Source organism: Molothrus aeneus, chromosome 15, assembly GCF_037042795.1.
Source record: "Molothrus aeneus isolate 106 chromosome 15, BPBGC_Maene_1.0, whole genome shotgun sequence".
Lineage (NCBI taxonomy): Eukaryota > Metazoa > Chordata > Aves > Passeriformes > Icteridae > Molothrus > Molothrus aeneus.
The window spans coordinates 6,617,110-6,627,057 of NC_089660.1; the positions used below are offsets into that span (position 1 = coordinate 6,617,110).

General features: G+C 59.2%; 1 protein-coding gene across 1 annotated transcript; it reads left to right on the plus strand.

The window, feature by feature from the left end:
• Window positions 1-246: 246 nt before the first annotated feature.
• CCDC69 (coiled-coil domain containing 69) lies at window positions 247-8,068 on the plus strand. Its single transcript, XM_066560285.1, has 9 exons — window positions 247-307; window positions 5,237-5,306; window positions 5,715-5,869; window positions 6,061-6,136; window positions 6,309-6,382; window positions 6,617-6,718; window positions 6,891-7,010; window positions 7,259-7,356; window positions 7,900-8,068. The coding sequence occupies exons 1-9, from the start codon at window positions 260-262 to the stop codon at window positions 8,066-8,068; spliced, it is 912 nt and encodes a 303-aa protein (XP_066416382.1). The 5' UTR covers window positions 247-259.
• Window positions 8,069-9,948: the final 1,880 nt, after the last annotated feature.

Genomic DNA, 9,948 nt, shown 5'->3' on the forward strand with positions numbered 1-9,948 from the left:
CAGGGCCAGCCCTGGGGGCGGGCAGGCTGCGGCCGGGGGCCCTGCCCGCGGCTCGGGGGTGCAGAGCACCCTCTCCCGGCGCTGCCTGTCAGCAGCTGCCGGACGTTTTTATTACTTTTTTTTTTTTTTTTAAATTATTTTTTTTTCTGCCTGCCAGCTGGGGCGGCTCATCCCGTCCCGTCCCGTCCCGGAGCGGTGCCGCTCGCCGGGGGATGCCGCGCCCCGCGCCCCGCGGCTGAGCGGGTCCCGCCGGGGCTCCATGGGCTGCACCGGCAGCGCCCTGCGCTGCTGCCCCGTCGGTGCCGAGGTAGCGGCTGCGGGGGCTTTTGGGGCTGGGCTGAGCTGGGCTTGGGCTGGGCTTCTCTCGGGGTCGGGGCTCCGTGAGGTCGGGCTCTCGTGGGACCGAGTGCACACGTTGTCGGGGTTCGATGGAGTTGGGGTTCGCATGGGGCTGATGTTTGCGGGGAGTCCTGCTTGCACTGCTGGGTACGAGGGGTGCTGGGAGCACCCGGCGTGGGTTCCTCCCTGTCCCGGGAGCGGTGGTGTCGGGCGGTGTGGCTGTCCCCGGCTGCCTGGGACCCTACCGGCATTGTGGTGGGGGAGGTGGCAGCGGGGACAATGAAAGCTGGCAGCCACCCGCCCTTCTGCATCTTCCTGCACTCTCCTGCACCCCTCCAGGCTCACCCCGACATCATGGGAATTTTATAGTTAAGGGGGTGCAGGATCTGGGATGATGATGCCTGCTGGAAATGCTGGTCCCATAGATGACAGGGATGGGTTCCCCCAGCTAGACATCTGCCAGCTTCCCACAGCATCCTCCCTCGTCCCAAAGGCTGTGTCCCCTTGTGCTGAAGGCATCGCTCCTGTAGGGGAACACTCTGAGTCCCCTCAGTCTCAGCACGTTGCTCTGTACTGAAGAGCTCTTCAGCAAGGTCTGAAATTATCTGCTGATTGTTATTATCATTGTTATTGTTATTATTTGATGTGGTCATGCTGCCCCAGTGCCTCACCACTGACCTCGGGAGATGTTTTTGCTGTCGGATGTGCTGTGCTTACTGCTGTTGGTGTTGTGATCGCTGGAGGGTAGCAGGGGAAGGAGGGAAGGCAGAAACACCCCTGGCACGGGTGGCCCTTTGCAGATCCAGCTGTGAGAGTCCCCACTTGGGACCACAGAACCCACTACAGGATGTGCAGGGGGAGCAGGCACAGGGCTCATGCAGCCTTGCAGCAAACAAGTGCCTTTATTTACAGCACTTGCAGGCTTGGTCGCTTCTCCACATCATGGAAAAAATCCTACTCTTTGCTATGTCATAAGATCAGATATTTCTGGGCTGGTTTGTGACTCTGAGAGCTCTCAAGAACAGGCATAGGACAGGGAGAAACAACAGCCCCAAGGCCCCAGGTGCTGAGAGCCCCACATTTACCGAAACACGGAAATTTGTCATTTGCCTACAGACGTCTCCCTTCCTGCGCTTGCCCGCTCTCGAGCTCTGCTCAGCCCTGTGTCACCAACAGTCACCACCCATAAACAGCCCTGCTGCTGTGACTGAAAGTCATTCTGAAAGAAGCACCTAAAATCCCCGTTATGGCTAAAAGGCATAAGGGCAGGCATGGGGCCACTCCTGCCCATGTTCTCATGTCCAGAGTGCCAAAAGGCAGGATGGGAGACCTTCACCTCCCACTGCTGATGGGTGGACTTGCAAAGTCGGTCCCTTGAGGTTGCTTAGGGTTAGGGGAGACTTCAGACCCCAGGGACAAGCCCAGCCAGAAGCTGGGGCCATGTGCAGGTCACAGGGTTGGGGACTCTAATGGGGCTGGGGGCTGCAGAGGCTTTTGAAGCCAGTCCCAGGTTTGAGGTGACCTTGAGGAACTGGTGCTGGGCTGGGTCTGGTGGGTGGATGACATACCAGGAGCCACTGTGTGCCCTGGGGGAGGTGCCTTGGCAGCCTCATCCTTCCCTGGCACCAGTCTGCGGGCAGCAGGGCGATAAGGGAGGCACAGAGAGAACCCAGCCCTGAGCTGTGGGTGCTGCCCCTGGGGTTTCCTTCCCCTTCAGCTCCATCCACCCCTGCTTGGCCACTCACGGTCACCGCTCATGCTTTGGTCACACTCCTGGCGTGAGAGAGGCCAAGTTGCCTTCCCAAAAGTCAGGGCTGAGGCTTGGCCGCCTTCCAGGGCTGGGGTGAATTTATTTTGAAGTGCTAGGAACTGTACGTAGCACCAGGAGTCAGGGAAGGGTCAGAATGCAAAACTCGGGGCTGTCAACAGTGTGAAGTGTTTGCCTATGGTCTGCGGCACAGATCTGACTGCAGGAGAGGTGATAATCACCTCCTAACACAACCATCACCATCACTGGAGGAAACACAGCAGCAGGGTTAGAGACAGGTCCCACGGACCCGTGCCAGCATTGCTCTGGCAGCACTGAGCATCTGCTGCAGGTCCTGGGAGGTGTTACAGTCATGGACCAAATCCTGGCCCCCTTCTCCAGAGCCACAAAGCAAAGCCTCCTACCCAGGAGCAGAGTCAGGATTTAAATACTCATTTCCTGCCTCTTTGGGATTTCCTTTGCTAGGTTGCATGGTTGAATTGCTTAATGTACTTGTAAAACAGGAAAAGAGGAAGAAAAATACAGTCCAGAACCCCACCTCACGCTAAGAGCTGAAGCAGAGGCTGCAGCCACCCTGGCTGCCCACACTGTGCCAGCTGCTCTGCTCTGGTGCTCCCCACCCCAGAACTCTTGGAGATGACTCAGGTCCTGTTGGAAATCCCTATTAATCCATCCATAAACAGTTCTGCTCCAGACTATTAGAAATATTTAGTTCTAAGAATGTAGATACTTTTGGTTTTTCATAGCTGGAAGGTATTTTTGGCAGAGGTTTCCAAGAACTTACAGGATAAGCTACTCTGTGGATGGCCCCCACCTGCAGGATGTATCAGGCTGCTTTTTCCCTGGCCAAAGCTGTTCCAGCTGGAGCAATTCCCAACCTGCTCCTTGCACACACTGTGGATTCCAGGATGATTTTCCAGCTCTCCAAAATGCACCAGGCGATACCAGAGGTTTGGGTGCCACAAAGCTCTGGAAGTGACAGTGGAAAGTCCCTCCATATTTCAGAGCTTTCAGCCAAATTTTGCTGTTCATTCCAGAGGTGGAGCTTTTGTTCCAAAGGACAATTGAGTGCTTATGACTAAAATTAGCTCTAGATGTTATTTTAATTGCTCCTAGAGGTAGGAAGGTGCCTCACTCATAGCCTCAGGACAAGTATTTAGATTTGTCTGTTGATGCTGGTGAACCTGTTGCTTGCTTCACCTATTTCTGAGTTCAGTGCTGGTGTCTCAAATCATCTTCCTTTAGAGGTGAGAGGCTCTGAGGTCCCATCCTGCTGAATTTGGGGTGTGGGGGAGAAGTGAAGGTTCCCTGGGTGTGTGCTGGGGACATTGGGGACATTGCCTGTGCTATGGGGGTGACCAGCCCTGGGCTCTCTGTCCTTAGGCATCGATTATGCCAGTGAGCAGGACAAATGCAGCAGAGGTGGTTTGGTTTGGGGGTTTGGGGTCCCTCCTGGAGGTGGTAACAGCATCCTGCTCTCACCTCTGCTGAGATCATCCAAAACCCTTGAGGTGGGTGTCACTCCCCTGTGTCAGCAGGGTCCTCCTACACATCCTTTGCTTTGTTATAGGGAAGATATAGGGTGTGGGGCTAGGGGAGGAAGCCTTTTGTGACTCCTATGATGCCCTCAGGACTGCAGACCCTTGTTCATCTCTCCCCTTGCCCCCATCCCCTGCCTTCAAAACCCCTCACGGATGTACCAGGGAGATGCGCACTGGCATGAGGTGTGTCGGGGACAGGCAGGGATTCCTGGGGACACTTTGCAGTCAGGTGTGCCAGGATCCAGCAGCATCCCAGGGAACCCCACGCTTTCGGGGTGAGCTGCATGGACAAGGAGAACGAGCCCTGTGAACTCGGACTGCCGGGTGCCTCCTCGGCCCCTCGCCTGGGCCACGTTCAACGCCGCGGCTGCTCATGCCATAGAAGGGAAGATAAAGCCGTGGCTTCCCAGAGGCTCGGAGCTCTCCTGCTCTCTGGAACTGCGCCTCCCTCCAGCTCCAGAAGGGGGGCTGCAGGGGAGGCGGAGACAGGCACGGCTGTTTGCCTTCCCTTGCTTTTTCCCAAGCCAGGCTCCCTAATCCGGGCTGGATTTGGCCGCGCCGCTGTGCGGGGCCGAGCCGGGGAGCAGCCAGCACAGGGCTGCTCTCCTTAGCGATCGGGATTTTTAGGGACAGCTCTGCCGGGGACTGGAGAGCAGCTCCGTGCCTTCAGGTGAATTTTCTCACCCCTCGTGCACCTATCCAGTATCCAGAAGCACATCTCAGTGATGGGCATCAGGGACAAGATTTGCCCTCTGCCAGCGAGGCCGAGCAGTGAGAGCCTGCGAGCTTTGCTTCTATCTTTCAGCAACTGATAAAAATATATCCACTCCTTTTTTTTTTTTTTTTTTTTTTCCCTCCAAGTGACTAAATTAATCCCATGCAGGGCTGGAAGGCATCCCACGGAGCTGTGTTGCTGGAGGCAGCTCCCGGCTCTGGGTTATCTCAGCCCCGAGGCAGCAGCGGGAGCGTGTGGGGCTGTGCAGCGCATTCCTGCGCTCCTGAGGTCATTGCTTGGCCGCCTGCTCCCGCCTGCTGCCAGCCCTGCACAGGGGCTCTATCGCCTCTGATTTATGGGTACTTTTCATTTCTCACTCCTGCTCCAGCTGTGTCAAACCCCATCTGTGTAAGGCCCTGGCAGAGGCGTGTGTTTGGGGGGCTGCAAGGTGCCAGGGACCAGACTTAGCTCAGCATCCCAGGACAGGAGGAGGGTGGCAAGGGAATGCCAAAGCCGGGACCCTGCCAAGTGCTGCCTGCTCTCCCCCACCAAAAGTTTTGCTGCTGGAGCCCATTTTGCACCAGCACCACGTCGGTGGGGGTGGCATCCCCCAGCTTTTCCAGCTGAATGCTACCTGGTGAACTGTCTGGGATGCAGGGAATTGGCATGAGCTTGAGGCTGCCTGATGGGCAGTACATGCACACCCATGGGTGCCCAGTGCTGGGAGAGGGCAGGGGGCTGGGGAGGGGCCACTGCTCCCCAAGGACCTGTGTTTTAGCAGAGCTGATGGGGGCTCAGTGCAGGGTGTTCTCTGCCTGCAGCCACCTGCCCCACTCTGTTCCCCCCTGCTCCAGCCCCCTCTCTCTCTGCCAGAGACAGCTAAAAGCCCAGCAGCAGAGGGGATCGGCTTCCCAGGAGCTCTCGGCCGTGAAGACACAGAATGGTGAGGAAAAAATGTGTTTTCCCCCTGCTTTGCTTTCTCAGTGTGATGTTAAGGAAGCACTGGACAGGCCGCAGCATGGCACCAGGGAGGATGGGGAGGATGCAGGTGCATGCTGGTGCAGGAGGGCAAACAGGGCATCCCAGAGACAACAGCATCCCCTCCTCTCAGTCAGACAGGTCATCCCCAGAACAGGAGACCTGACAAGCTCTGTGTGCTCTCTGAGCCTGCCAGCACCATCCCAATTCGGGCCGATTTGGACCAGAGAGATGGAGGGGGGTGTTTCTCCAGTGGGAGGAGGGCAGTGCTGAACCCGGCCCACGGCACTGTCAGGTTCAGCTGCCCAGGATGTGCAGGCAGCCCAGCCAGGGGGAGGCAGCCAGTGCTGCTTCAGCCGTGTTTGTCCTGCAGCCAATGCCTGCCCGCTTCCTGAGCACGGGGAGAAGGCAGCACGGCCAGAGGAGTGGGCGGAGAGTGCGAGATTCCTCCAAGGCCAGGAGGAGGAGGAGGAGCAGGATGCCGGCCAGGCAGGCACTGCCAGCATCTCTCAGGACATTGAGATCCAGGTGAGCTGGAAGAGCTGGTGTTGCTGGAGGCAGCAGCTGGGCATGGAGCATGTCACCAGCCTGCTCTTCCCTGGCACATGCTGGGCTCTCCCAGTTTTGGGAGAAGGATGGGTCTAAGAAAGGGTGAGGAAGCCCAAAGAGTGAAGCTCTGCATCCCTTCCACTGAGATTTCTCATCCAACTGCTTCCCAGGTGGAAAAGAGAAAAGAGCTGGAGCTGAAGGAACAGCTTGATACCCTGAGGAGAGAGCACACAGAAACCCTGCAAGGTGTGTGCCAGGGCAGTGGGGCTCCCTGCAGCTCCCTCTCCCTGCTACTGCCACGTCCCTTTGGCTGCCTATGGGCCATGGGGACTCTGTTCCCTGCTCTCCACCTCTGTGGGGCTCAGCTGGGGCCCCAATGTCCCCACACTGATGGCACTCAGCTCATGTTCCCCCACAGAGCTCCAGGGAGCACATGAGCAGGAGAAGCTGCAGCTGACAGAGTCCCACCACAGGGCTGAGGCAGCCTTACAGGTACCAGCAGGGAAATCCCTGGGGAGGGGGAGCTTGTGGAGGGCTTGAGGACCATCTGCTGGTTCTGCCATGGTGCCCCACATTCTTCAGTGGCCGCCTCATTCCCTGGTGTGCTTGGGGACTGCACCAGCTCCTCCAGCCATGGTGTTATTTGGGTACCACAGCCTAGCAGTCCCCTGGCTCAGAAAGAAGTCCCAGATACCTCTCATTCTGCTTTTTCCCTGGTTCTCCTAGGAGAAAATTCAGGCACTGAATTCCCAGCTGAAATCCTTCCAGGACAGGATGAAGCGAGTGGAGGAGTCACTCCTGAGAACAGACTACAAGAAGCACATCCAGGTGCAGGGAGGGTGGCAGGGAGGGACCTGCTATGGGGTGCTGACCCAGAGCCAAGGGGCCTCTCTGATGGACCCTGGCAGGGGGGCTGGAACCAGAGGGGAGCACTGAAGGGGGGAGCAAAGCCTCTCCTGGGAGGTGTTGAGGTCCCTTGGACACAAGTGATGGCCTGCAGGAGCACGGGAGCCCCAGCCCCTTCTGGGAGCAGGAGCTGGAGAGCCTGCACTTCGTCATCGAGATGAAGAACGAGCACATCCACGGCCTGGACAAGAAGCTGCTGCACCTGGAGACCGTGGTGAGTTGAAAGGGGGGGTGACAGGTGGGCTTTCCTCTTTGCAGCTCCTCTACCCACCTAAATTCTGCCCAGAAACTGCAGCTGGAGCAAAGCTGGATGGAGCCCGTTTCCTCTCTTGCCATGGGGAGGGGATGGGTGAGCAATGGGGAGATGGGGGAGCCACCACACCAGCATTTCACCCAAAATGGGGTGGCAGGGGGCTCAGAAGTGCTTCCCAGCTCTCTCCTCACCCTCCTGCCCCCTTCCAGGAGGAGAGAAACCTTCTGCTGGAGGAGAAGGTGAAAACTCTCCAGCAGGAGAACGAGGACCTGCAAGTTCGCACCCAGAACCACTTGGTCATGGCGAGGTAGGTGCCACCCACCCAGTGCACAGGTGACATCTCTGGTGGGGGGGACACAGGTGGCACTGCGGGAGCACATCACAGCCCACGGTGCCACCGGCTGCTTTGCAGGGAGCAGAGGGGCTCGTGGGCCCTCAGCCTGTGCCCTCAGCCTGTGCCCCCAGCCTGTGCCCTCAGCCTGTGCCCTCAGTCTGTGCCCCCAGCCTGTGCCCTCTGCCTCTGCCCTCAGCCTGTGCCCTCTGTCTGTGCCCTCTGTGCCCTCAGCCTGTGCCCTCTGTCTGTGCCCTCTGCCTCTGCCCTCTGCCTCTGCCCCCAGCCTGTGCCCTCTGTGCCCCTAGCCTCTGCCCTCTGTCTGTGCCCCCAGCCTGTGCCCCCAGCCGGTGCCCCCAGCCGGTGCCCCCAGCCCGTGCCCTCTGTCTGTGCCCTCAGCCTGTGCCCTCTGTCTGTGCCCTCTGTCTGTGCCCCCAGCCTGTGCCCTCTGTGCCCCCAGCCCGTGCCCCCAGCCCGTGCCCCCAGCCCGTGCCCCCAGCCCGTGCCCTCTGCCCGCAGGCAGCTCTCCGAGGAGCTCCAGGCGGCCCGCGGGGCTCTGGAGAAGGAGGCGCAGCTGCTGGACCAGGCTCGCCGGGAGAAGGAGGAGCTGCTGTACCGAGTGCTCCACGCCGGGGACGGCGCCCCGTTCCCCATGGCCACGGGCGAGGTGCCCCTCATCGCCACGTAGCACCGACCGCACCGGGGCCTGCGGGGGCTGCCCTGCGAGCCCAGGGCTGCTCTCACCAGTGCCCCACGGTCGGGGCAGGGCTCCGGGCTGGCCGAGCCCTCGGGGCGCCGCATGGACCGCAGTGATGGAGCATTTCACGGCAGTGATGGAGCATTTCACGGCAGTGATGGAGCATTTCACGGGACGTTTACTCCTGCGTTTCCCCAGCCCGTGTGCGGCTGCAGAGGGACCCTGGCCTCCCACCCACGCAGTCCCTGCACCCCTTCCTCTGGTGAGGGGGTGTCTGGGGGTGAAAGGGGTCAGCCAGGACACACAGACTTCCTTTGGGCCAGATCTGACCCAGCACTTGGCTCTGAGTATAAACAGCACCAGTGCTGCCCCAGGGCATGAGGACGATGAGGAGGCCACTAGGACAAGCACCAGGAGGATGAGGAGGGCACTGGGGACATGGTGTTAACCTCACCAGGCAGGGCTCCCACCCATGCCCTCCTATTCCCATCACCTCCTCCACCTTCAGCAAATGTCTCCCAGGTACAGCTCCTGCAGCTCAGGCATGTCCCAGCGCACAAAGACCCCAAGTCCTACTTGTCCCTGCTGCCCATCAGCAGCACCACCAGTCCCACGTCCTCCCCCCAAAGCTGGACAGAGGCTGGAGCAGCACATCAGGGAGCAGAGCATCCTCCCAGGGGGTACCAGGCTCTGGCAGGTCACATCCCTCTGCTCGAGGCAGGGCATCCCCAGCAGGGAAGGAGCTGCCAGCATGGCTGTGGCTCAGGGCTGGATGCACACAAGCACTTTCCCCTGGCGTGGTGGGGGCCACTGCTCTGGGGCTGTCACAGGCCTGTCCCCTCCCTCCCCAGGGCTGTTTAACCACACCTGTACATGTGTGAGTGTGTGGGTGTGAGTGTGTGTGGGTGTGTGTATGTGTGTGTGGGTGTGGGTGTGGGTGTGTGCGGGTGTGGGTGTGTGTGTGTGTGGGGGGGGGGGGGGGTGTGTGTGTGTGTGTGTGGGTGTGTGTGTGGGTGTGGGTGTGTGTGGGTGGGTGTGTGTGTGTGTGTGTGTGTGTGTGGGTGTGTGTGTGGGTGTGGGTGTGTGTGGGTGTGTGGGGGGGGGTGTGGGTGTGTGTGTGGGTGTGGGTGTGTGTGGGTGTGTGGGGGGGGGTGTGGGTGTGTGTGGGTGTGGACGTGTGTGTGTGCGTGAAGGTGTGTGTGTGTTGGTGTGTGTGTGTGTGTGTGTGCGTGAAGGTGTGTGTGTGTGTGTATGTGTGTGTGGGGGTGTGTGTGTGTGGGTGGGTGGGTGTGTGGGTGGGTGGGTGTGTGTGGGTGTGTGTGTGTGCGTGAAGGTGTGTGTGTGTTGGTGTGTGTGTGTGCAGGTGTGTGTGTGCGTGAAGGTGTGTGTGTTGGTGTGTGTGTGCAGGTGTGTGTGTGTGCGTGAAGGTGTGTGTGTTGGTGTGTGTGTGTGCGTGCAGGTGTGTGTGTGGTTGTTGGTGTGTGTGGGTGTGTGTGGGTGTGTGTGTGTGGTTGTTGGTGTGTGTGTGTGCAGGTGTGTGTGTGTTGGTGTGTGTGTGTGCAGGTGTGTGTGTAGGGGTGTGTGTGGTTGTTGGTGTGTGTGTGGGTGTGTGTGCGTGAAGGTGTGTGTGTGTTGGTGTGTGTGTGTGTGTGTGTGCGTGAAGGTGTGTGTGTGTGTTGGTGTGTGTGTGTGCAGGTGTGTGTGTGTGTGTGCACTGGCCAAGGTGCTGCTGGCTGTAAGGATTACAGATCTGTAAGAAGCAGCAGCCTTGGGAATCCCATGTCAGTGGTTTGGGGACTGGTGCAGGAGTGTCCCAGAGTGGGGCTGTGTGCTCCACACCCCATACAGTGGGAAGCAGGGGAAGGGTGGGA

Excerpts from the sequence above, each read along its gene's own strand:
- CCDC69 (XM_066560285.1), top strand. The coding sequence starts at position 260 with ATGGGCTGCACCGGCAGCGCCCTGCGCTGCTGCCCCGTCGGTGCCGAG. Across the intron at positions 308-5,236 it reads GCTGCCCCGTCGGTGCCGAG|AGACAGCTAAAAGCCCAGCA; the intron begins GTAGCGGCTGCG and ends TCTCTCTGCCAG. Across the intron at positions 6,719-6,890 it reads ACTACAAGAAGCACATCCAG|GAGCACGGGAGCCCCAGCCC; the intron begins GTGCAGGGAGGG and ends GATGGCCTGCAG.